This window comes from Carettochelys insculpta, chromosome 5 (genome assembly GCF_033958435.1).
Source record: "Carettochelys insculpta isolate YL-2023 chromosome 5, ASM3395843v1, whole genome shotgun sequence".
Classification (NCBI taxonomy): Eukaryota; Metazoa; Chordata; order Testudines; family Carettochelyidae; genus Carettochelys; species Carettochelys insculpta.
The window spans coordinates 58,652,950-58,680,748 of NC_134141.1; the positions used below are offsets into that span (position 1 = coordinate 58,652,950).

The following is a 27,799-nucleotide window of genomic DNA, read 5'->3' on the forward strand; positions in this document are numbered from 1 at the left end:
GAAGTTTAAAAACAGATTTCACTAATATGTTTATGGAAAGCATGTAATGCTAAAACTGTTTTTAAAAATATTGTTAGTTAATAGCATAGTGCTCTGTTTATTTTGACCATCTTATTTATATTAGCTGAATTATTCTTTAAGAAGCAAACAATTGCAAGCTATTTCCTGAAATAGAATAACTTTCATTTAGGGGACACGTATTACTGTAAAGGGAAGTGTATTAAATATGTGTATATTAATTAGGCAAAATAGCATAAAATCTATCTTAATACCTTCCTCACTAGTCGTTTGCATAATTGGAGGAGAATGAGATTAGCTTTGTCTTTCTACTCAGCTGCAGCTACACTATATTCCCCTAATCAGTTACAGCTGCGTCTATGCTACATTCCCCTTTTGGAGGAGGAATGCAAATGAGGGAGATAGAAAATGCAAATGAAACTCTGATTTACAAATCTCACACTTCATTTGCATAATCTCATGCGATCACATTTCCAGAAGAGACTTTTCTGAAAACAAAGCCATCAGTGTAGATGGGGTTCCATCGGGGCAGGGGGAGGAATGTTTTCAAAAGAACTGTGCACCTCAGTAATAAGGATTCTTTCCAAAACAGGTTTTCTTCCCCCAAAGGAACCCCGTCTACACTGCTGGTTTTAAAGAAAAGTCTCTTTTGGAAACACGATCACACTAGATGTGCAGCACTTCATTTGCATTTTCGCTCTCCCTCATTTGCATTCCTCCTCTGAAAGGGGACTGTAGTATAGACGCAACCTACTTGCATTTGTGTATGTAGATTAGGTTGCCACTTTAAAGGGAGCCTGCAGGGGTCCATCCTGAGGAAAGTAGCTCTCCTAATCTGTCTTTTCAATAGTTGTGGAAAACGTACTTGACAAGGCAATAGTGCAATAGATCTAGATAATTTTGACTGATTTTTGAAGTGGTTTTGAACTGGTCAGCAAGCTTAAAACCCTAAAGTTGCATGAAGAATCCTGTTGTTGGCTGTTTGAATAGTGGCTGACTGCATAAATACAAAACAAAAATAGTAAGTATACTGAGGTGATAACAGAGACTGAGCACTATTTGAAAGGAAAAACGAGAATGAAGAGGAGAAAATGAAGAGAACAGCGATAAGAACTGGATGTGAGCATTGCATTGTATAAAGTTGATAAAGGAAAGGAGAGAAAAAAATGAAATGTGGAATGATCCAAATAAAGGTGACCTATTAAAAGCAGATGTACAGTATATAGTGTCTAGATAAACGGTCTCAGGAGGATGTTGGGGAAAATGGGCTTTAGTGGCTTCATTCTGTTTAACTGAGATTACCCCACACTCCTTCATCTATCCACTTTTGTAATGTCCTCTTTCTTTCTCAAGTACTGTAATTATTCTGAGCCTTCACTTCTCTACAGTAAAATCACCAACGTGGATGAATATCTTGAAAATGATTCCAAGCACAAATGCTCATTGATAGCCATGTGTATACTACTGAGCATTCTTTCATTATCCTGGTAAAAACAAGCAGTCCTGATAAAGTCGGTCTTCCCCACGAAAGCTCATTGAATTACCTAATGAATAAAATGTTTAGTTTTTAAGGTGCTAGAGGCATGCTTGTTTTTTGGGAACCTCCTAACTAACACGGCTACCTTCTGAGACTGTGTTCCTTGTAGTAGCCTTTACCAGCAGTGACGTGATGTAGTTTAGAAACGCTGCAAGTTTACATAGTTGGATCACATTTTCCCTTTCATATTTTTAATGTTTGTCAATGTTTACCCACCAGATTTAAGTTTCTACTCTCATGCCTGAGTTGGTCAAATCTCTAAGCTGAGGTGATCCTTGTATGAGCCAGACTGATTGGCCCAGAATCTAGTTCTACTCCTTACGCTGTATGACTTTCTCCTTAAACACAAAGCTTTTTTTAAATAATGTGCTTAATGTGGCTTTTTCTTTTGTCTTTTCCCCCAGAAACTTTTATTGATGTTGATGCAGATTTCCATGCTAGAGTACCAGTGGTGGTGTGCAAAGAAAAGCAAAGGTCTCAGTTGTCAATTTGTGTGTTCTAATAACATATAGCAATGTAAATTACACGTACCCACACCTGAAAAAATGATGTTTCTGTACTAAATTATTACAGTTCCATGGATCTTGATACACAAAACTTATGGGCAAGTCATTCCTAGCGTAGAATAGGAGGGTAAGAGTTATTTCTTCCTCAACCCCTCTTTCCTAGTCTTCTTAAAAACCAACCACATTTAAAAAAAAACCAAAAAACCTTGCATTTTACTACCATGCGTGTCTCTGCACTGGTGGGAGTGATTGCTATAGAAGAAAATTTCCTTTCTTCCATTTTAGGCAATGCAAATTTAGTATTAAAAAATGCATGGGGGGTTTAAATAGATTTAGTGCTATGAGAAAAGGAGTGAGGCATTTTATTTTGCCCACTTACTACATATGACTTAAGATTGATGAAATATTGTGTAACTAGCTACTGATTCAGAATCTATCACCAGTCATTTGTAGCTACTTGGTCGTTCATTTGTGATCACCCCCCTTTCACTCTGGAAGTAATTTATGAAATATTTTTATTCAGACAATTTGGTACAATGAAATTTATTTTGATTAATGGAAGTAAACGAGATTGTCAAATGTTTTTGTTCATTGACTAAATGTTTGAGTTGCTTTAAAAAACGTCCAGAAGCAGAGTGATGAGTTGATGTAGATTTCAGAACTGTTTTACTCCTTGTAAAATCTTAAAAATTTGACACACTAAACCTAAATATGCAGATCCCACTAGTTGTTTGCTTTCTTTAATTGTAAAGTTTCTGAGGCTGTTAAATCTCTCGTTATAGCCTCAGTTTATAATATGTGGTAAAATTTTCATCTGACATATCAGTTTCCTTAAAATACCTGACATATTTTCAGTTTTTTTCTTTGTCATTGTAGTGGCCTTGTTTGTAAAGTGAGTGCAGGGAATGAAAATGCTTGTCTGACGACAAACCATTTGGCTACTCTGGGAAAACTAGAACCAACTCTTGTACCTTTAGTAATTGCCTTCAGATACTGGGCGAAGGTGAGTTTTGTTTAATTATAAAAGGAAGAACACACACACAAATAGGTGTAAATGTCTGAAACACTTTTTTTGTCCAATTGTTCTCTGATGCACTGCTCAAAACAAGAGCCAAAATAAAAGAAGGTATGCAGTGTACAAAACTGTTTCCAAGATACATCTTGGTTTTCATGGCACTTTAGTTGAATGTCATTCTAGTAAATCTGCAGTTGAAGTTTGGTAATGTGATTGCTCTGAGTCTCTTCTTGGAAAAGGGGTACTCTTTTTGATCTGGTATTTGTCACAAGCAGATTGCTATTGCCATGCCCTTCATATTGCTTTATTAGGTTAGATCAATGTTGTGCCCAGCTGTGGAAAAAATAATAAAAAATATAAATGGAGATATACCTATCTCACAGAACTGTAAGGGACCTTCCAAGGTCATTGAGTCTAGTCCCCTGCTCTCACAGCAGGACCTATCACCATCCCCGACAGACTTTTTGGATCTGTTTGTTGCACATTCCTAGAGGGCTCCCTCCAGGAGCGAACTCTCAAACCTGGGTTTAGCAGGCCAACACTCAAACCAGCTATCCCTCTTCTCCTGGTTCCCCCCAAAAAAAAACAAACAAAAAAAAAGTCTAGTCAAACCAGACTTATGGCTATATGGCCAAGGCTCAGCTTGGTCTAAGGCTCCCAGCCAGCTGGTTCAACCAGTAACCCCTGGCCCCTTACAGGAAAGTAGCAGTACAGTAAACTTTTGAATTAGACTGGGGTTTCTCCAACCCCCTGCAAAACTTGAATTTTCCTGCAAGTCGAGGCGAGGTGGCTGTGACTTTAATTATTACATGAGGTCCTGTGGAACCAAACACACATCCCACAGCAAATCACATATGTGCATCTTCTTTCTTGCAGTATTTAAAACTGACTAACAGTTTTGCAAATAGTAGAATGATAGATACCAAAAGACTATTGTAATAAAATGCCTGATGCAGAAAAAAATTAATATGTTTTAATTTTTTTGTAGCTGTGTTGTGCTGATCGTCCTGAAGAAGGAGGTTTGCCATCTTATGTGTTTGCTTTAATGGTCATTTTCTTTCTACAACAGAGGAAGGAGCCATTTCTGCCTGTTTATTTGGGATTGTGGGTATGTACTACTTTAAGTATTGTTAGTTTGAGGGTGCTATTTTCTAAATCTGTTTGTTATAATTTTCCTTGTCTTTCGTGCAGAAGAGTGAGACACTTAGGCTACATCTACAAGGCACCCTGAATATGAAATAAGATAAGGAATTTGTGCTGTGCAAATTGCATTTTATTTCAAGTTTATTTCAAAATAGGCTATTTCGGCATTTGGTGCTGTCAAATGTCAAAATAATGTGCTGTTTCGAAGCATCCCTTACTCCTCCTGCAATGAGGAGTAGAGGGTTGCCAAAACAGCACACCCGTTATTTAGAAAAATATTCAAAGATGTGGAGTAGCTGTTTGGGGATACCAAGGTATCCAGAAATAGTTCTGCTGTGTAGACATAGCCTCAGTCACCAACAGCAAAATATAAATATCGCTTTTGTCTGCGTAATATTTGTTAAAAAAACATTATAATTGCAGTGTATCAGGCGGTCGGAAATGGCACAGTTTAAAGTTGGTTGAGCAATTTTAATTTATCCCCTTGTGCACATGAATTATGATGCACTCTTTAATTACATGATCACATACTGTTCTCCACAGGAAACTGGCTGCATTTAGTGCATGGTATGGACACTTAATGAGTAGTTTATTCGCTACTTTATTTTCTCATTGTTCAGTGGGTGGCCCCATTTCCTAGTGCAGGTCCATATTGAGCACTGATGGGGCAGGGACACTGTGGGGGAAAAATAATATTTTTACATATTTAAAAACTGTATCATAATGTCTGTGCACAGGGGATTAATTAAGGTGGGTATAAAATGGGTAAAATTTTCACACTCTTGAAACTTCAAATTTTTCAAACTTCAAAATTTCCTATTTTTTCTGTTTATGTGACATTTAAATTTTCTGTAAATTTGGATGGGACTTAGGCATTTTTTCCTAGGCTTAGAACATTCTTCTTCAAACACTGATTTATTTAATCCCTAGTATACTTTAAAACTTTTTACATACTTGTCATTTGCACACAGGACTTGATTTTGGTTAAAGAATCAAAAGCCATCTCTATATAAAATTTTATTTAAAGCCACATAATCGAACTACTAACAAAGTAAAAATTACAAATATAAATCATAACTAGATAGATTTTAGGTGTAATTTCTCATAGTGAAAATCTGCTAATGGAATTATACTACAAATTTGTGATGTAATCAGAAAATGGATTAACTGCAGGGGAAAAGAGCCTGTCTTTACTATGGATATAGTATATGATGATTTTTGTACGTCTTTTAAATATTGAGTTTTTTTCTGGATGGTGAATACTACAGAAAAGGTTAGTTAAAACCCCTTCAGATTAAAACAAAACATGTCTTGTGTTTTTTCCTCTGCTCTCTGCAGATTGGGGGATTCTCATTAAGCAAATTAGTGAACTTCAGCCTTAAAGACGTTGAGAACGATATTGTGGTCTGGGAGTATAATCCTACAGTTCATGATGGTGATTCTCCAAAAGAAGCTTCTCCTAAAAGGGGCAAGGTCTGCACCATTTCGCTTACTTCCTTAGAAATTAGAAATCACTAGTGCTGCTTTCAGCAATGAAAAACCTGTCTTTATTTTGAATAGTAACAGAGAAGGAGCCATGTTAGTCTATATAGTATCAAAACAAAAAAGCAGTCAAGTAGCACTTGACTTGACTTTAAAGTGCTACTTGACTGCCTTTTTTTTTTCTTTTCTATCTTTATTTTAAGTGAAGTAAAGTTGTTTATGTATTGCAAAGGTGAACTGCATAATTCAGTGGCTCGTATGCACTGTTGTGGTCATGTCCGTCCTAAGGTATTAAAGAGACAGATGGCTGGTAATGAAATGCATTATTTCATCCACTCTTTCTCCCTAATTCTGTGGTGATTTTTCTGTTGTGTATGTGACATCCTAATAACTAAAGACAAATATGATTACTAGTAGGAGATCGGAAGAAGTGGGTCTGTCTCACGAAAATTCATAATCTAATAAATAATATTGTTAGTCTTTAAGGTGCTATGAGACTGCTTTTTTGTTTTGAAGAGATCAGAGTGCAATTCTAATTTTTTAGGTATTTTTTCTTCCTGTCGGGTTCCCAGAGTTGTAAAGCACTTCACTACTGTTTGCCCTCAGCATGAGGAAGCCTTTACTATGCTCACTGTGGATCACTCTCTGACTCCCTTCAGCTACTGGTAACGCAAACTTTCTTCTCCAGATTTCCATAGGTCCCGCTCTCTCTTTCCCGGGTAATGATAGGCAAACTCCAACACCTGAGTCCTCCAATCATGCCTGTACTGTTCTGTCGCTGAACCACTAGACATTCACCTAGTTACCAGACCCACTGTTCTCAAAGGACATCGCAGCTACATAGCTTCTCTATATAGTTAAATCGCAAATTTATTTGTGTCTGAACTTGTGAGCAGGATTTCTCTCATCTCCTCCCATTAGTGTGTTTTCCTCCATTCTCTTTTCTTGTTGTTTTTTTGTTCTCTTGATTAGCCTTATGCTCATACATACATAAACAAACAATACATAATACACTTAACCACCAAGTCAGAGATAAGCATCTCTTCCCTCTTGCCTGGCAGGACTACGTTGATTCCCCCTTCTGGTGACCTGCCTTAACTCAGACCTTAAGCACCAGTGTACGTGTACCAGACACCTTTCATGTTATCTGTATGTACATCTCATAATAGTCAGAGGGATATCTGTGTTCGTCTGTATCTGCAAAAACAGGAAATCCTGTGGCACCTTATAGACTTACAGATATTTTGGAGCATGAGCTTTCACGGGCAAAGACCAAAGATGCACTGGATGGAGCGAGTCTTTGCCCACGAGAGTTTATGCTTCAAAATATCTGTTAGTCTATAAGGTACCACAGGACTTCTTGTTGTTTTTACATCTCACAGTGATTATGATGAGCAATGACACACAGGTTTTCATTATATGACACTGTTTGGTAAACCAGTATGCAGAGAGCAGATCCATGGGATCCCTATAATCCTCATGCATCACTGTGCCCTCAACTACTTGGCACTAAGTAGTCCCAGGTCCACAGCATTGGGTTATTAATCTCTGTTAAACTAGGGAACACCTGTAGTTGAAAGAATTCAAAAAAATCCTGTTTCAAACTTAACTACAGCAAATGAGTAGCTCTTAATTTCAAACTACTGGTGCAGGATTCTTATTACTAAATTACCTCTTTATTTTTCTAATCTAACAATATTGCCTCTTTTATTTAAGAAATAGCGTAATTGTATAAATTCAATTCTAATTAGAGGTGTGAGTATGTTGTAATATAGAAATTGTATAGATTTGATCCAATATAATGAACATAAGAACATCCATAGTGGGTCAGACCCAATGTGTGTCTAGCCCAGTATCCTGTATTCCAACAGTGCCCAATGTGAGATGCCCTAGAGTGAACAGAACAGAGAATAATCAAACAATCCCTTCTCAATCACCCATTTTCAGCCTCTGACAAACAGAGGCTAGGGACACCATTCTCACTCATCCTGGCTAGTAAATTTTGATGGACCTATTCTCCATGACTTTTCTAGCTTTTTTTTTTTAACCCCATTTAAAGTCCTGGTCTTCACAACATCCTCTGAGTACTTCCATAGGTTGACTGTGCACTGTATGAAGAAATACCGCTTTTGTTTTAAACTTTGTTTAACCTATTATTTCATTTGGTGATCCCTAGTTCTTATGGAAACAAGTACATAATTTTCCGTGTTCACTTTCTCCATACTTGTCATGATTTTATAGACCTCTGTCATATCTCCCTTAGTCTCCCCTTTTCTAAGATGAAAAGTCCCAGTCTTTCTAATCTCTCTTCATGTAGAGCCCGACCCAAACTCCTCATCGTTTTTGTTGCTCTTTTCAAAACCTTTTTCTAATGGTTAACACTTTTAATTTTTAGTGTAAGATACTCTATTATCTTTCCAAAAAAACATTTTTGGTAAAATACTAAGCAATCTTTATATAGATAATATATGAAATATTAAAATATTTTGTGCTGTGTTTATAAGTTAGAGCCATTATAATTTCACGTAAACTAAATCCTTACAAATTATATTAAGAAAGTGTATAGCCAGAAAAGCTAGGGCTTTCTGAATAGTACTATTCTAATGAAATGCATAATGTACACTAAAACACCTGTCAATAATTTGTCATAATACCAAAATCGACTAACAGTGAATGCCAGTACTTGCAATGTCTTTTGCTTTGTGCAAAAAATTGATTTAGTCCTAAGAAACAACTCCAACCAAAGAGGCCAAACTGTCTTAGTTGTCAGAATAAGTATCCAGAAATATTCTGAACAATGTAATTAATTTGCTATGTCTGTCACTTCCTGTTCTTACTTGTGGGGCATACTTTGTGCCTGTATGTTTCAGAGACCATACAAAATTTGTTTCTGAAAAATTATTTACATTTGATAGGCTATAATCCTTTAGCCTGAGGTTTTTGTGTTCTAAAATGCTCATTTTGAAATGTATTAATTATATCACAGGAGCATTTTTATTTAAATACACAATCATTACTATTAGCCACCATCAGAAATGTAACTGTCCAATCATTACTGAATTTTAGTAAAAGGGTTTGAGATGTTACCATAAATCAGTATAAATTAAGATACCTATCTCTTTAAATAGTCCTCTTTTGTAACTCTAAGTATATATTTAACTCTCATAGGCTGCGTCTACACTAGCTCCCTACTTCAAAGGGAAGATGGTAAGTAGGGTGTTGGGAGTTTATTAATGAAGTGCTGCGGTGCATATGCAGCATGTCATTAAGCAAATTCCTCCCACGGCAACTTCAAAGTGTTAAACTTCAAAGTGCCAGCTCGCGTCTAGCCGCAGCTCAACCAGTTTAACATTTTGAAGTTGCTGTGGGGGGGAATTTGCTTAATAACATGCTGCATATGCACCGCAGCACTTCATTAATAAACTCCCAACACCCTACTTACCATCCTCCCTTCGAAGTAGGGAGCTAGTGTAGACAAGCCCATAATGTTGTAGTTTCCTTGTTTGAGTAGAGTATTAACTTTTATTGTGGAGATCTGAACACTCATTGCAGAGATAATATTTAGCCATTGTATTATTTGTTGTGGCTTCATTATATTATTATCATTGTGAGCTAGCCTCCACATCATTGTAACGTTTAAGTAACAAGTTTATTTAAAAACTTAGTATTGTTCTGCATTTTTCTTTGGCTCTGTGTGTGTGTGGCTATCAGAGACTGTGTGTCAATGAAATGCAAGTTTTAGACTGTCAGAATGATGTTTCTACCAGCAGTGGAGAATTTTTTAATATACTTTAGTATGGAAGAGGGTTTAAGCTTTTGCTTTCTAATTAACAGGTTCCCTTAGTGTTTGATTCAGGACACCAGTGTTTAGCACCAGTTGGACAGCTTTGGGTAGAACTGCTTCGCTTCTATGCCTTGGAGTTTAATTTGGCCGACCTGGTCATTAGTATACGACTCAAAGAAGCAGTGTCTCGTGAATCCAAGGACTGGCCTAAAAAGCGTATTGCGGTGGAAGGTAAGTGAACTTCTCAGTTTAGATTTTCAGCTCTCTGACTTATGAACTATGCTGTTAGACATGTTAGAAAAACAATTTCAGCTGTATCTTCCTCTGTGGTACCATTTAATATATATAGTTTCTTCCACATTGCAATAAACTTAACTCTCTACAGGTTGAACCTCTCCAGTTTGACACTCTCACATCATGCAACATCCGTAACCTGGCATGATTTAGTTAGCCGGACGACCACGTACTGTGGGCGTGGTCAAGTTTCCCATCATCCCATAAAATTTCTTTCCAGCTAACAGTCCTGGCTCCCAGTGTTCTGTGCTGTTGTTTAGCTGTATTTTACCCATAAATGTCTTCCATAGCCTACTGGGCCCTTAGAAGTGTTGGTGATGCTGCTAAATAATATTGACTTCCTGTGGTCTGGCAAATTCTCTTGTTTGGCACTGGTCATGCCCCAAGGGTACCCGACAAGAGAAGGTCAACCTATGCTAATATGTTCCTAGAACAGAATATTAATTTAATCCACAATATAGCTAAGTGTTGTAAGACATAACAGGACAAATCAAATCTGTCTTTGCTTCTCTGAATAACTTTATATCCATCAATGAAGCTATAGAATTCTGCATTTGATGAGTTCATCATTTCCTTTTTCTTTTAGATCCTTACTCAGTGAAGAGGAATGTGGCAAGAACTCTGAACAGTCAGCTAGTATATGAATATATTCTTCATTGCTTACGGGCAACTTACAAATATTTTGCTTTGCCCCACAAAAAACCTTCAAAATCCAGTCTAAAAAAGCCTTTGAATGTCAGTGAGGAGACATCACAAAAATCAGAACCTGAAAAAGACACCATAACCCATGATGCCAGTGGTATACAAAATGTAGGTGACAAAAAGGCAGAAGGGGTAGCTGCTGATTGTATGAATGTTATTGCTATAAATATAGATACACCTGAGGCATGTTCAGTTAATTGTTCAGAGGTGTTTGTCTCTAAAAGCGTGAGCAAAGAAGAATTGACAGAGGATATAGGGCATTTGGGATCTGCTCATGAAGATTCAGACTTTGTAATTGAAGAGATTATTTCTGGTGATAACAAGGACTTTAAACAAAGCTGTGTAGAGACAGAAAGTGGAAATGACGAAGAGGAAGAAGAGGAAGAATTTGAACAAGATAAGAAATGGCAGAAAAATGTGCTAGTTATGGATCAAAGCTTGGATGAAGACAGTGAAAATGGAGAGCTCCCTGTTCCAGCAAGTGAACATGGTATTGAAGCCTACAGCATTTCAGACATGGAAGTTTTTCAGAGCACTGTAGTCACAGAGAGCGATGAGTTTGGTTTGGAGTGCAATGTTACTCTTGATGATAAGGCTGACATGGATGAAGAGAGCACAGAAGAAACTGATGAGCTGGATGATACCCTGAATAAATTTGTGCCTTCATTACAAGACCAGATATCTGAAATCAATAACTCAGATGAAGAGGAGGAGGAGGAGGGAGAACAGAGTCCTAGAAACCAAACAGAACATGGTTGTATTGTGACTGCTGAAGATGAGCTGGAAAATACTTACACTGGATCTGGGGATGAAGATGCACTGTCTGAGGATGAGGCAGAATTGTCCATCCCTCTTAAATATGAAGACTCAGAGGTGGGAAAACATATAGATAAATCTCTGAAGGTAGATTTGAAGGAAGAGGATTTTATGGAGAAAGGAAGCCTTTGTGAAGAGAGCATACTAACAGAACAGTTTATGGACTCTGAGCTCTTTTATGAATTTAATAAATCTGCTTTCACAAAGGGCAAGGTAAGCTCTTAAATGCTAACCAGCAGGAAATATTACTTACAGTCCAAGACTAATCTAAGTATAGTTCTGATTGACTAAAGGTCCATAGATTAAAAAATGTCTTGCTTTCTATTCACACAGTCTCCTATGGTTGTGTGTAGCTTGTGCAAACGAGAAGGTCACCTAAAGAGGGATTGTCCAGAAGACTTCAAAAAAATTGAGCTAGACCCTTTGCCCGCATTGACACCCAAGTTTTCAAATACTTTAGATCAAGTTTGCATCCAGTGTTACAGTAAGTCATCAACTGAACTCTTTCAATATGTTTATGGAAAATATGAAGTAGTTGGATAGATTTTAATAGTTCTTTAGGGAATTCACTTGGATCAACAGCATCTGTTGAGGTGGGTTTTATGAGTAATAAAACTGATACAAAAAGTGAAGTTCTATGGGGTTAGTAATATTAGTTTAATTGCTTAATTGCAGGTGATATTGGTTACATTCACACTGTGAAAACTATACCTCCAAAGAGTAAAAATCTGAAGTGTGTAGGCTGATCTCATGACTCCTTGAACTAAACATGGAGTCAATGAAAGCTGTTGGATATTTGGTATTTTCAAAATTTAGGCATCGACAAACAGACTTCTGAACCTAAATGAGGCATCCTTTTTCTAAAAACATTGACTCTTAGGCAACAAAATCCTTCAAGGAATATGCTGATTTCAGATTTTGTTGAACTGTTTCCTCCTTTTATTTCAGTATGGCAACCTTGACTTCTGACCAGACAAAATGTACTTTTTTTTTTCTGTTTTATTTTCTTTAACTTAGTATTTCTCTTCTTTCACCTACTCTTCCCTCTCGTCCCCTTCCGTATCAATTTCCTCTTTTTTTCCCCTTCCTGTCACTTAATTGAGCCAATGCTTTTACGTACTTTGCCTGATGTGTATTTCTGTTTTTTTAAAGAGGATTTTGCTCCAAATATTATAGAGGATCAGGCACGTGAACATATACGGCAAAATCTGGAAAGCTTCATCAGACAAGAGTTTCCAGGTAATTATGTAAATTTCTATTCATATTCATATTTCATGTTTTACTTTTTTGGTATTTTCAACAATGTCATTGTACCAGTACAAAGAACAAAGCTGGCTCATTTAAACATCTTAAAATATTCTGCTCAGTTGCTCAAGACTATGCTATATGACCTCGAAATCAATTTGGAATATTTTCTGTTGCAATAATTTCAACTCGCTGTTAGTGTAATGTGTCCACCTCATACATTATGTCCAGCTACCTTGAACTTACACAAAAGGTGCCTTTACACTGGGAACTAACTTGGAAGTTAGGGACTACATCGAAGTAGCCAGCAGAGAGTCTATGCACATGTTCCCTTACTTCAAGGTAGGGAGCCTAACTTTGAAGTCTTTTCTCCATTCCCAGGAATGGGGTAGAGCCCTACTTTGAAATTTAACTTCGAAGTAGGGTGTGTAGAAGCTCAACTTTGAAGTTGCTTACTAAATAAAGTAGTGTGAGAAATCGCATTCACACAGGCACAGCATTGTGAAATGCAGCGTTCTCATTTACAGCCGCAGTTCACAGCTACAACATTGCCAAAGGAGCCTCCACGTGAGCAGATAATAGCAGTGGTTTGTGCGCACACATTCCCTTTCAACCTTGAAAGCCAGGGGTGGTCAGCAAAAGTTGTTCACAGAGCTAGAGTAATTATTGCTAGGGAAACGCCTGAATTATCCTGCTGGGCTGTGAGAACAGTTTGGGGTTTTTACGGAAAAAAAAATTTTTTTTTCCTTCAGGGGGAAGAAAAACAGTGTAGCCAAGCCCTTAGTCTGAAGAGAGTTCTTGTATCACATATGCAGATCCTCAAGCAGTTAGCTCAAATCCTTGTGCTAATAATCTAGTGTGTGCTACTTTATTTATTCCTGGGTGTGTCAGACTCCCATTTGATCCTGGGTAAATTTCTTAATCTCTCTGTCTTCATTGTGACTTGTAAAATGAGGCGGATTCTTCCCCTACCTCAGGGGAGTTAAATGAGATTAAATTAATTGTGTCTGAGGTACTTAAACAGTGTGAGTATCAGTTATACAGGAAATCACATTAAATGATCACTGTATTTTCTTCTGGCATTGAAATATATGAAAATTAACTTCTGTATTTAGCCTACGTTTTATATTTAATCTTAATTTTCATTTTATAATTAAGACATGTGGCTTGTCACCAGAGCAGGTTTATGGTGATCATATTAGTCACTTGGATAGTTATTTCCAAGCTCTCTCTTCCAATCCAAAATCCCCCTTATTATTTAGACGTTTACAGGGTGTGAAAATCTGTCGTTACTGTAGGTACCTGCTGTTTACTAAAGTCATTCAAAAATTAACAAAAGCCAGAAAAGAGAAGTTGGGGGGATACTCTTCCCCATCTTGTAAATCAGATTGAAATATGAAAATTTTGAGCACATTTTAGTTATGAATAACACCCAAGATTAGCTAAAAGAAACTGCTGGTAGAGGGGCTGTTTTTCAGCACCTGTTGTATAGAAATTCCTCCTCCATCTTTCTTGCTGAAAAGAACCCTGTAAAGAAGATAGAGAAGCTTTCCTAAAGAAATCAGTGGAAAAAGAAATTTTCAGTATGTATTGTTTAAAAGTGTTTTATCCAAAGGTGTGCTGAATCAATTTCCAAAAATACAAATTGACAGAGACCCTTATAAGTTTACTTTTTGACTGCTCACAAACCTTTTTGGCTTAATGCCAAAAAGAAAATTTTGCTGTATGGATACTGTTTTGTTTTGATTAAAATGCTTTTAATTTATTACTTCTAAAATGTGGTGAATTAGGCCAGTAATGGTACAGTGTTCTCATCCATAGAAAAATCAAGAAATGTGCCCTGTATTTAACAGATATTCCTTGTAAAGTCCATTGTTACAAAAAAGTAGTGTTCAACATTGTCTAACTTAAACTCTACCTATTAAAAATGAACTAATGTTATGTCATGTGGTTATAATATGATATCCTTTATAGGTGCCAGGTTGAACTTGTTTGGCTCGTCAAAAAATGGTTTTGGCTTCAAACAGAGTGACCTGGATATCTGTATGACAGTTGATGGACTGGAAACTGCTGAGGTAAACTTAGCACACTTTTTTGTATAAATGTATAATTTGTACTGGTATGGTACAGATAATATAGCTATTGTTGCTGTGACTACAATCTCTTGACACCCTTTTGAAGGAAGGACTTGCACAAGAGCTGAAAAAGGAAATAGAGCTTCTACCAAAAATGTTAATTGTCCAGTATTCTAGGTGCGTCTTGCAGCTAGGTCAGCTAATCTGATTTAAGAATTTTTTCCTTTACTGCTGAGCGTATTCGTAGATTCTGCAGTGAAGTGTTAATGTACGAGATGGAAATGAATGAAGCATACTGGTTTAGCATCACAGTGCTGATGCGTGGTAAGCTAGGAGGAGGTAGGAAAGAAGCAAGTCTTTCTTTTAAATTGATATAAATTAGTGAGCATTTTAAATCCAATTTTATAAAGTCCGTGGTCTAGACAGAGACTCTAGACAGCGCTTGGTGGTGCCATGAGGGCATGGGAATGAACCTCTCAAGGTCCCTTCCAGTTTGGTGTGCTATGATTCTTTAAAACAAGCTTTGGGGGGCTTTTAGTGTTGTTTGAACATAATTTGAATTTTGAAACTGTTTGGTTTGAATGTCGCTGAGTGTACAGTGTAGTTATCCTTTTAACGATATGGCTTTAAGACTGGCAGGCAATGAAAGACGTCCATTGAAATGACTTGGCCAGAACACTTTCTAATCATAACCGTTCTAGAATTTTGTGATCAGCACAAACCATCAGTGCACTAAAATATTTTTCCTCTCCTTTTCAGGGACTTGATTGCATAAGAATAATTGAAGAATTAGCAAGAGTACTTAAGAAACACTCAGGTACCTTTCTAGAGAATAAGACTCACTAGTTTTGTGTCTATGAATTTCTAAACTATGTATGGAGTCAGAAGATTTGGGTTATAAATACACAAATACCATTAGGATAACTAATGTATTAATAAGTTTAGTGCTAGCAGTGTTGGGGATTTAGATTGTGAACATTTGTACATCTTCGTTTGCATGAGTAGGCCCATTGAAGAGTTCTCAGGTTTGTAGGACCAGATGTAAATTAAACTATGATAGTGTATTATAACATACATGAAAACAAGTCCTAAGTTAAAGTTTGACCTGTCAGGTTTGGTTTTGCGTATCCATCTTTTGCTGATAAATAACATTAATAATTCTGAAGATGGCAGACACTGGACATTCCAGTTTCAGGAATATATTGTTATGTAATCCTATTTTAAAAGTTTTTGTGAGGATTTCATAAATATTTTTAAATTATTAACTCACTCTATACCAATTAAGTATTTTTGCTGTTTAGATATTTAGACAATTATTTTGCTTTCAGGTAATGTTAAATAAAATTTTAATTATTCAATGTTTCTGGCATGTCTGTAATAACTATATTATATAACAGAACAACTATATTATGTAAATTATTTTTGTACCTTTAATATAAGTAGAGTTAAACAATAGCTTTGATATCTGTTCTTGGATCCTAAAGAAATCTGTTTGTAATTTTTCTAAGCCCTTCTTAGTGCTTCTGATACCATTATAATTGTATTTAAGTGAAAGCCAAAATTAATATTCTCTCCTAGGTCTAAGAAATGTCTTGCCAATAACAACTGCTAAAGTGCCAATTGTCAAGTTTTTCCATGTGAGAAGTGGTCTTGAAGTAGACATCAGTTTATATAACACACTGGTAAGATCACGATAAAAATTACCTGTTAGATTTTCTTAGGTTCTGATCCTCCTTTTGACTCTTTCTTGGTGAAGTCAAAGGAGGCGGAGCAGATGTCTTCTGCTTAAGAGGGTGTGCTACAGGTTGGACCTACCTGTTCTGGCACTCTGGTAACCTGACCAGTCCCAAACAAGGGAGTTTGCTGGGTCAGGGTAGCAGATAAATGCTTGCTCCTCGGCTGCTGGCTTCCAGAATCTCCTGGGGGGCCATTAGCCTCCCTCATCACAGGTTTCCCTCTTGGCTACTGGCCCCTCCTTCAGGGCTCCCCTCTGAGCCCCAACTGGGCTCCCAGTTATAGGGCTCCCCGCTGCTGGCCCCCTTGCTGCCATATGTCCAACTGGCCCCTGCTCTTAGTTGCTAAGGCTCTCCGAGGCCATGACTGTTGCCCCACCAGATTCCCAGCTTAGACAGTTTCAACCTGTAGTAGTACATTTAGTGTAATCATAGCAAATGTCAGTGTTTTGGGGTATCTTGATCCTTTGGTAGGACTTGCAGGGAAAGAAGTAACATTCTCCTGAGCAGCAAGAAGACCATCACTGCATGTGTTAAGTGTGGGAATTGTCAAGATATCCAGACAGTCTCATCTCTCCACAATGTGCTTCAGAAAATTAGGCTGGTGAAAGGTGGATAATATTAGCTGGAAAAAGAATTTTCTTTTACCAGATTCAAATATGGCCCCCACTAGCATTTTATAACTCATAGGATTTAAACCCTGGATTACAAAAAGCCTTGGGTGCTACAATCAGAGACTTTCTGAATGTTTCCAAACCCAACTTGCCTGAGTTGTTGCATTCTCCGTGGAAGCAAAATGTAGTTGGCCAAATATTTTAATTTGTTTTTAAATCGGAGATTTTAAAAGCAAATTCTTTGAAACAGCAAGGGAAAGTAAGTTTTAGTGCCAAGCAATAGAAAACCTTCCTCAGTCTCTGTATTAGCAGAGGGAGACTATTTTAAATGCTAGGTATAGTGAAAGCCTGTTCTTCAGGTTACGCAACTGTATGATTCAGCTTGCATTTCTGTGCTGAAGCAAAAAAGAAGCCCTGTACCACTTTACAGACTAACAGTATAATTTCATTAGCTTTTGTGGGACAGACCTGCTTCTTCAGAACAGGAAAACTCTGAAAGTTTGTGGATTTAGGAATTACCCCAGGATTTAGGCTCTATCACATGTGTCGCAAACATAGTAGAAGGATCATGCTTCACTATTCTGAGGTATAATTTGGATGCTTCTGCATATTGTTTGTGAGTCAATGAAAGTTAAGGATCTTGTTAAACACTTTCCACCTGAGCAGGTGATACCTCCACTCTGGTGAACACTTCTTTTCCGAAGTGGAGAACTAGAAAAATGTTTTTCCTGAGTTTTGCCTTTGAATTCAGCGGGTTTAACAGATTAACTTGTAAATACTGTAAGTATTTATGCTCACGTGCACCCACACACACACGCGCATGTGAGCACCTATGTGTACATATGCAAGCCATGCAAATGAAGTAACCATGAATCATTCTAGATCTTTGCTCCTCCTAAGTAAATAGGTCATTTTCAGAGGCTTTAGCTAACTACTGCTTTTCTCCTCTCACTCCAGATCCTATATTTGACCTACTTATTATTTACAGGCCCTGCATAATACAAGACTCTTGTCCTCTTATGCAGCCATAGATCCCAGAGTAAAGTATCTGTGTTATACAATGAAAGTCTTTACAAAGGTGAGTAACACTTCGTGCATTCTGCAAGTGATAACACCCACAGTAAAAAGTTTTATAGTTAGCTTTTCTCTTTCCAGGTGTGCGACATTGGAGATGCATCTAGAGGTAGCCTGTCATCCTATGCATATACTCTTATGGTGCTTTATTTTCTTCAGCAGCGAAAACCACCTGTCATTCCTGTTCTCCAAGAGGTACTGTATATCAAGGAATAAATTGGTACTATTACGATTTTTTTTTTTTTTGGTGGGGGGAAGGGGCCGGACCATAATTTTGAAGTCTGAATAGCCATGCTGTAACTCAGTGGTTCCCAACCTTTTAATAACACAGCACACTTCAGTGAGACAAACAATTCCCTGGTGCACCTACATTTTACCCCTGAATTAGCTGCTCATAAATGCCACACTTAACTTACATTTACTATGGTTACAGTCTTACTAGAGAGGTTTACAACATAGCAGTCTATACAACAAGCTAAGCGAGGATCAAATGCATTAATGTTTCACATCCACCACAGAGTACACTGCCTGAGACAGTGACCACATTTTTAAAATCTGCCCAGTGCTATGCTAGGGATGTGGAGTAAATGAATAACCACTGAATGCAGGCTCCCCTCCCTCCCAGCCCACTGGAGCCAGGTCGCGGCATTTAAACTGTGCCCCAGGTCCAACAGGGTCCCTTTGCCACAGCAGAGAGTGGGGATGGGCTCCCTTCTAGCTCATTCAGGCCAGGAAGCACATTTCAGCTGCCTCCCAACCCAAACAGAGTCCTGCAGGATCGGCATTTCCCCTTATGGTGGCTCTGCAAAGGGGAAATTGATGAACCTCATGCTAGCTGGGACTCAAGCTGTTTTGCTGCTTGAGCTCCAGCTGGTGCAGGGTCATCAATTCTCCCACTCCACACATGCGCGCGATGGTGCTGATGAAATTTCCCAGCACACTTATGCAGTTCTCATGGCACAAACCAGTGTGCTATGGCACATTGATTGAAAACCACAGCTCTAACTAGTTAACATTCTGTTCTTAGATCTACAGGGAGTCAAAGAAACCTGAAATTTTAGTTGATGGTTGGAATATTTATTTCTTCGATAAACTAGATGAGTTGGTGAGTCTTTTCTGTTCACTTTTCTGATAAAACTTTATTGTGCAATACACTCTGAAAAGAGAAATTAACTCCTGGTAAGGCATGTTTTAGAAACATGCAGTAAATCAATGTAAAAGGTAGTTACTAACAAGGACGTTTGCTGATATGTTTTACACATAAGTTGAAAAAGACAGTGTCTGGCTACAGACAGCATATTGTTTCGTTACAGTAAAATCCCTTTTATCTGTTACTTTATCAGTCTTCAAGCTCAGTAAACTGGCATTTCTGATCTATGCAGGAAGTCCATTTCATAGTGTGGTTGGTATGGGGCTGTCTGGGAACTGGGGCATGGGATGGGCTGCCAGGCACCCTCTAGGCGGGAGTTTGGGTCAAGGGAGGGACTTGGGGTAGATATTAGGGCATGGGAAGGGCTCAGGGTGCCGGATGGGAGAGAGAGACTCACTTCTGGCAGCCCCCAAAAGCGGCTTCCTGTCCTTGCTCTTCCAGCGGATGAGTGGCCAGTCAGTTCTACAGGCACATTGCCTCTACCTTCCCTCCCTGAACATTAATTCCATGGCACCCAGCTCATTGGCTGGGATCTGCACCCAATGCAAGCTGTGGGAGACAGTGTCTGCAGACAGAGGCAGCTTGCCTGCTAGAAGCAGGGCCACCTGGCTGCACCTCCTTCAGAAGCAGCGGAGTCAGGGAGCTGCTTGCAGGGGATGCCGGAGGCGAACATCTCTTACTCCGATCCAGCACCTCAGGCTCCTCCCATGCCCCAGACCCCTCTCAGACCGAAACTCCCTCCCAGAAACTGTGCTCTGCAGCCCTCCCTTTACCTGCGCTGCACCCCCATCTCAGTTAGCCAGCATTTCCAGTTTATTGGCACTCCTGTTCCCCAGCATGCTGAATAAAATGTCTTTTGCCATGTATAAATATCATGCATTCTTGGACACAGCTCTGCCAGCTTTTACTACTGGAACTGTGAAGCAGTGCTTCAACACCTTGCGTTAGTAATCGAAACATGTTTAGAAAAATGCTGAAAATAATTGTAAAAGGATCATCTTCTAAAAGTTTTTCAGCTGTTAAATTAAGCCAAATATTGTTATGACAACCTATGTCTATGGACATATTTTGTTTAGAGGAGAAAAGAATAACATTACTAAGATTGAGAGCCAAGCATAAAACTGAAAAGCAGAATTATCTTCTTTGAAAAAGGGCATGGCAGAAAATTTCAGTACATTTGTACATACTCGCATTTATTGGCTTAGCCTAAATAAAATACAATAGATCTTCTAAAATATATCTCTAATTTCATTAAAACACTCAAATCTAAGATTTCCAAAGCAATATAGGAAACAAAGCCATTCACTTAAAATGATTTTTGAAAAGGTCAATAAAGTGCTGTCAAGCTACCATAACGTAATGGGTTGTGTACAGTACAAGAGATCAGTGCACCAGAGGTGTATCAGAGAGGTAGCTGTGTTAGTCTGTATCCTCGAGAACCATGCGAAGTCTTGTGACACCTTATAGACTAACAGATATTTTGGAGCATAAGCTTTCGTGGGCAAAGACCCGCTTCATCTGATGAAGCGGGTCTTTGCCCACGAAAGCTTATGCTCCAAAATATCTGTTAGTCTATAAGGTGCCATAAGACTTCACGTTGTTCTCGAGTGCACCAGAGAGTAATTTTTGTGCAAAATCTGAATGCTTTGCATTTAACAGTAATCATATCTGGCTTGTTAAAAAACAATTCCTGATATGCTATACTGTCAGTTTCTTCCCCACCTGACATTAGGTGACGTAAAGAATCACTGTGTTGAAGGGGTATCCAACCTAAATGTAATTAACAAAACATATATCAATTTTGCCTGCTATAAAAATAAACAGTAAAGTTGATTTTAAAAAAATTGTAAATCTTAATGCTAAAAAGTAACCACCAATCATTAGATAGGAAAATTTGATTATGAATATTAACCTTCAAACTATAAAAGGATGGAATATGATTTAGGGTGATTCTAGACCACATTTGTGTATAACCACAGTTACATATAATTTAATACACCATAATTATGAATGCGTATTTTCTTAAGATGTCAGAATCACTGAATATCAGAACAAAAGATATTTCTCTCTTACTTCCAGCCAGCCTGTTGGCCAGAGTATGGTTCAAACACTGAGTCTGTCGGGGAGCTATGGCTGGGACTTCTCCGCTTCTACACAGAAGAATTTGATTTCAAAGAACATGTTATCTGTATCAGAAGAAAAAATCTGCTTACAACTTTCAAGAAGCAGTGGACTTCCAAATATATTGTTATTGAAGGTATTGCAGGCATTAACGCAGAGCTGATTGCTGTGTGAAATTGCTTTAAAACCCATTTGCTAAATCTTCTCTTCTCACATATATCACTTTCATACTGATGGATTAGGATATCTTCCTCCTAAATACATTGAGTGAAATCCTGGTTCTTCAGGCAGCCCCCCACAATGACTTCAGTAGGGTCAGAATTTAGCCCTTGTTTCTCAACCGAAGTGAAGTTGTAAAGCAATTTTTACAGGTTTTATTTTATTTTGTTGTGAAACAGATCACTATGTAGTGAGTTTTGTTTGAGGACTATCAGAATTGCTAAGAAAACTGAAGTTCAGTCCAGATTCCATCTTGCTCTAATGTTTTCTCTGGTTCCTCAGAATCTGTTTTATTTTTTGACTTCTACTCTTGCTCCGCTTAGGCTGTGCCCACTCTTGCTCCCTTTTTTCGAAGGGGGCATGGTAATCAGCCTGAATACTAATGAATATGCAGTGCTTTATTAGGCCAGTTCTGCCCGCAGCAACTTCAAAGTGTCAAACTTTGAAGTGCCGGCATGCTGTGTAGCCGTGAGCACTTCGAAGTGCCTTTAGTCCCAAAACTTGTGGGAGTAAAGGCACTTTGATGTAAGTGCCCACAGCTACACAGCATGTCGGCACTTAGAAGTTGCCGTGGGCAGAATTGGCCTAATGAAGTGTTGCATATCCATCGCAGCACTTCATAGGTATTCTGTCCAATCAGGTTGATTACCATGCCTCCTTCAAAGAAGTGGGCAAGTGTAGGCGCAGCCTTAGTTCTTAATAATCATATCCCGTATGTGGAAAATATTAACTATCTACTTAGAAGAAGTTTGTTTCTTTATTTAGATTTTGTATGGCATTATGCAGAATGTTGTAGCAATGCAATGCATTTATTTTAATCAGGTTTTTTTTTTTTGTTGGAAGACCCAAACTCTAATCCAACAAAATATGTAAATACATGCTAGCCTATATGTGCATGAGTAATCCCTGTGGTATAAAATTGGTTTAAGTTCACCAAATATTTAAATACTGTGTTGCATCAGAATCTATATGCAGGAAATTTTATCAATACAGACCTTTTTCTAGGTCATCTGACTTTGATAAAAGATTTTTTTCACCTCTCACCTTCAAAAATTGTTCTTTTACAACATTTCAGTTAAGCTGGTTCCCAGCTGGACTGCTGAGATTCTCTTTTGAATATATCCTCTTAATATTTGGAAAAATCAATTTAAGTGGATTGATTCATCAGAAACAGCAACACTGGATTGTTTGTGTTCATATTAATCAGTTTTGTTCATAGTTTGCTTTCACGTGGACTTGAGTAAAACCTATTAATTTTTTCACACAGATCCTTTTGATTTGAACCACAATCTTGGAGCTGGCTTATCAAGGAAAAGTGAGTTACCTGGTCCACAAGTGCTCCACAGAACTGGTGAGGATTGTTCTGTTAAGAGGATTGATTTTTTTTTCCTCTTTTATTTCCTTAGTGACAAACTTTATAATGAAGGCTTTTATCAATGGCAGAAGGGTATTTGGTACCCCAATAAAAGGATTTCCTAAAGAATACCCCTCAAAAATGGTGAGTTTCTTTACAAGATAGCAGTTATCAAGCAAGAGCGTGGTAGGTGTATATCTAAGCCCCTTAACTAGTGTGAAGCTGCATGCATGGTACACATGAAAACAATTGTATTCTGTTAAGAATTTATTGGCAATGTATGCATGGCAAACAGTTTTTTCCTTTCAAATTTGAGTGATTGCTTCCCTAGTGTGTGTGGGTTTTTGTTTTTTTTTTTTTTTTTTTTTTCATTTTTGCTATAAGTTGTTGATGGTGGGTTTGGTTTTTTTTAACATTTATATTGTGGAAGTGCCTAGTAACATCAAACAGGTTAGGGCTCCATTGTACAAGCATTGTAGTCTCAATCCCAAACCGTTTTGATTAAAAAGTGTTGCACTAAATAGGCTGTCCTAGAGCAAAGCAGCAGCCAGGGTGTCAGAGAATCCGTTAAGGACAAGCTTTCACCTTTAAGCCTGCTACACAGTTTTGAATTGTAGTCCCATTACACACAGTGAAATATAGCTGTAACTTCATTCTCATTCAGACTACAGTGTTCGAAGCCACATAGGAGTTCAAGAAGGCCGACTTGAGTTATTTGTAGACCAATGGTCAGTTAACGACCTTCCTGATTCTGCACTACGTACCCCAACAGAGTGACACAAAGCATACCTGCCTTCACTCTTTCGGGGAGCTGCTTGCACTAATTTGGCCTCATGCTTACACTGTGTCTACACTATAGACCTCACAGCATCACCCCTGTCATGCTACAGCTGTACCATTGTAAGGCATCCTGTATAGCTATACTTTGTTGGCAAGCAGCAGCTGTTCCGATGGGAAAATAAGCCACCCTGAACAAATGGCAGTAGCTCTGCCAGGGTTTGTTTATTTTTTTCATCCCCTTGATGGACAGAAGTGTAGTGTAGATATAGCCAGCTAGTGTTGACATGGCCTTTGTCATAGCTGGGCTTACATTTCCAGTTGTTTTTATCTGGAAAAAAAAAGGTGCATAACACTATGCATTTTCCTTGTAGGAATACTTCTTTGACCCAGAAGTACTCACAGAAGGAGAACTGGCTCCGAACGATAGATGCTGCAGAATTTGTGGTAAAATTGGGCACTTTATGAAAGACTGTCCCATGCGGAGAAAGTATGTATATTGTAGGGGTTATGTGGTTTTAATCGGACAAGGTTCTTCACATTTTATTTAAAAGGTAGTCTTTAAGTTGTTCTAGAGCAGAAATAGTAAAATTAAACTGAGAATGTTTTTTGCATAACTTTGATCTTACTTTTTTTGGGTTATCACTAATTACTTATCTCAATTTCTCTTGGTGGTTTTGTATAGCAAAACTATTTTATAGGTTATGAAATATATATTTCACCCATGGTATTTTCAGCTGTTTTAAGGATAGTATTCGTTCTGGTTTAAAAAGAATAGTATTACTTAGAGAAAATTGGAATGCAAAGCTGACTAGTTTTGTGCTGGAGAGAGAACTCACGAAAACTTCCCGTATGTTTTGTTTAATAGTTTATCTTTATAAAATCCAAGGGATCCCCCGCAAAGTACCTTTTGTGATATTTACTGATACCTAAAAGCAAGCAAAAGGCACCACAACATGAATTTAGATATCTGCTCCCTAAAACAGAGCTCAGCTTACATGCAAGAGCACGATGTCCTGGATTTGTTACATATGTTCGTGGTTCAGTCATCACAATAGAAAACAAATGCTAAGCTGACAAGTATCAGAGGGGTGGCTGTGTTAGTCTGTATCCACAAAAGTGCTGAGAAGTCCTGTGGCACCTTATGGATTAACAGAATTTTTGGAGCATAAGCTTTCATGGGCAGAGACCCACTTTGTCAAATACTAAACAGATATTTCAAGGAATCCTGCATTTTAGATGGTAAACTTTCTGATCCTGCAGCTAAAATGGGTAATGTAGAAATCACCACTGAAGCAGTTAAGAATGGCAGATCATAAAATGGTGAAAATCGGTAAATAGATTCAAGAGGAGAAAGCCCTGGCATGTGCATTGAGACCCTGGGAGGAACCCAAACGGATTTGTATAAATTTCTGAACTGTAGGATTTGTGCTACTGAAAAATGACATAATGGAGGACCCAGTGCTTAAGGGACTTGGATTACTGATACTTCTACATTCCTAACAGAAATCAAAGTTCATCCTGCTAGTTGGAAACTTTGAGCAGAACCACTTAATTATATGAGAAAATAGTCCAGTGTCCATTAGATGATATTCAGTCTTGACCAATCTTCAAAGACATGGGCAATTGCATTAATGGCTTTCCTCTTTAAGAGCGCTTTCCTCAAAGAGAAAATGTGACTCTTTCATTCTATTTCTACACAATTCCTAGACTTATGAAACAAACCTATTTTCTGGTGAACCAATTTGACTGAAAACCTTCAACTAACTTTTAAAAAGCAGCAACAAAACACTTTCTTGACAGCTAGTGAATCGGGAACATAAGCAGAGACTGTCTGAAGTATCCTTTTCTGTACTATTAAGTAGTTTTATATTTGATTAGTGGATTGTGAAATGGATATTGCTGAAACATGTAGGTTAAGAATCCACACATCATGTACCTATGCAAATGTACCATAGATGAAATTACAAGGAAAGAATAGTAGGTATATTTTCAAAACCATCTAACTGATTCTGGAACACAGGGATATTTGAAACTGCCACCATATGTTAGAGTTTCAATGTTGCTAAATTTCTTTGTAACCATTTTACTGAATGTCTTCCTTGGAAGTGGAAAGAATGCAGCAGCTATTGCTGCCTTAAGTAGTAGTTTAGATGTTTACAGTTTTGTGATTACATTTGTTTATGCATAGTTAATTGTCTTTGTTAGCTTCCAAGTTATCCTTAAAGTAAACTTTGAATATATTGTGTGTAAGATATGGTGTCTTTAGAAATCTGGTAAGTACACCAGATAAATAAGTCTTTTGAAGAATATACCAGTTTATGAAAAATTCATGTAAGTTATTAGAGGAAATGGCTATTTCATATTTACTCCTTGATTATCATTATGACTTAAGCTTTTGGAGCTGATAAATATGCTATTTTAACTTACAGGTGTGTACAGTAAGACATTAATAAAATCTGAGTGCCCATGAGCACTCAGTTGAGTTCTAAACTAAATGTCATTCTTCCTTCATTTTCAGAAGTGTAGGTAATTGAGAGAATTTGAGCTTTACCTCATAAATATTTTTCCTTAGCTAGTAATATGTGGAGATACACATCTCATAGAGCTGGAAGGGACCTCAGGAGGTCATTGAGTCCAGTCCCCTGCCATCTTGGCAGGACCAAGCACCATCTATCTCTCCCGCCTCTCCCTTTTTTTTTCCTTCATTTGCCCCAGAATCCTAAATGGCCCCCTCAAGGATTGAGCTGACATCCCTGGGTTTAGCAGGCCAATGCTCAAACCACTGAGCTATCCTCCCACCCTGCACTGTCTTTGTATGTAGTATATAATATGAAACCACAGTGTTTAAGATTAAGCATTTCTTATTTGTATTATAGTGTTGTCAGTCCAGATTTGAACAAATTTAAACCAATTAAATTGTGGACTGATTTTTTTATCTTCAGGGATTTGTAAACAGGAAGAAGCTTGTGTAGCTAGAATAGAAATCCATGAAAATTACTACAGCATTAGATACCTTGGTTGAAAAGATGTCTTGCTTTTTAGCCACAGTTGATTATGGGGTGTTTGCTGCATACTGTTCATATTTTCCATTTGAGTTCAGCATAAACATCTCCTTAAGTAAATTTAGAGGTGTTAAATTTATGTATTTAATGTTTTATGTTGTTTTCCCACCATGTAGACTTCTAGAAAAAATATATTTACTTTTATTGCATGTTGCAGAAATTCTCTTAAAGATTATACTGTTTAATTCAGGTTTCTTTTCTCTGCCTACTGAGAGAAACTATTTGCTTTTATGACACTCTTTTGCTTTTGCAGATTGAGACGACGACATGATCACGAAGATATTAAAAACCAAAGGTACATAGAGAACAGTGAGAAAAGAAGCAAAGAGGACAAAGAAACCCAAAGTAAAACGACAGAAAAAGATACCTCAGTCAAGGAAGGAATGACACTATGTACACCTCAGAAAAACAAACTTGGGAGGACAACAGTGGAAACAGGAAGAGACAAGACTTCCAGGCAATCAGCAGAGAAATGGAAGCGTCAGGAGGACAGAGACTTAAGAGAAAAACGATGTTTTATCTGTGGGAGAGAAGGCCACATTAAAAAAGAGTGCCCTCAGTATAAAGGAGCAGCAGGTATGAAACCTAGACACACACATGTCTTAGACAGAGCCCGTAATTTTGGAGGATTTAGTGAGATTGTCTAAATAGGTCTGTATGAGTGTCTTACCAAATATACAGAGCATACATAGTACTGAATATTACTTTTAAAGGAATAGGATGAAGTTGTCCAGTTCAGTTCTTAGTCCTTAAGGTCTTCTCCTGTTGCCTAGGAAGAGTAGACATGATTTTCACTGGAGCCAAAAAATAGGCTGCATGACCCAGATCCTCAAAGGTATTTAGGCTCTTAAGTTAGATCGAAATCCATGCATGTTAGTTGCCTAAGTACCTTTTGAAACTCAATGGATTTTAAGTGATGAAATACCTCTGAGGAGCTGGGCCAGAGTATGGAGAAGAGTTCATTTTCCTATTTGCGAAACTTGTTCCCTCAGAATCCATGTTAGCTCTATATTTAAACTTTAGATTCCATTTCAATCAAGATTGGCTCGAAAGTGGTTCTCAGCACTTTAAATTA

General features: G+C 37.8%; 1 protein-coding gene across 4 annotated transcripts in view; it reads left to right on the forward strand.

The window, feature by feature from the left end:
* Positions 1–27,799, forward strand: part of TUT7 (terminal uridylyl transferase 7) — a 50,029-nt gene that overhangs the window by 16,569 nt on the left and 5,661 nt on the right. For all 4 annotated transcript variants that reach the window (XM_074995146.1, XM_074995145.1, XM_074995147.1 and 1 more), the window contains 19 exons: positions 1,960–2,029; positions 2,938–3,064; positions 4,065–4,184; positions 5,558–5,692; positions 9,536–9,716; positions 10,366–11,510; positions 11,631–11,781; positions 12,450–12,536; positions 14,517–14,617; positions 15,377–15,434; positions 16,196–16,299; positions 17,953–18,042; positions 18,120–18,233; positions 19,066–19,143; positions 21,268–21,445; positions 22,796–22,843; positions 22,935–23,026; positions 24,034–24,149; positions 26,978–27,300. In XM_074995146.1, coding sequence (XP_074851247.1) covers positions 1,960–2,029; positions 2,938–3,064; positions 4,065–4,184; positions 5,558–5,692; positions 9,536–9,716; positions 10,366–11,510; positions 11,631–11,781; positions 12,450–12,536; positions 14,517–14,617; positions 15,377–15,434; positions 16,196–16,299; positions 17,953–18,042; positions 18,120–18,233; positions 19,066–19,143; positions 21,268–21,445; positions 22,796–22,843; positions 22,935–23,026; positions 24,034–24,149; positions 26,978–27,300 — 3,318 coding nt within the window. The remainder of the gene's footprint in view (positions 1–1,959; positions 2,030–2,937; positions 3,065–4,064; positions 4,185–5,557; positions 5,693–9,535; positions 9,717–10,365; positions 11,511–11,630; positions 11,782–12,449; positions 12,537–14,516; positions 14,618–15,376; positions 15,435–16,195; positions 16,300–17,952; positions 18,043–18,119; positions 18,234–19,065; positions 19,144–21,267; positions 21,446–22,795; positions 22,844–22,934; positions 23,027–24,033; positions 24,150–26,977; positions 27,301–27,799) is intronic.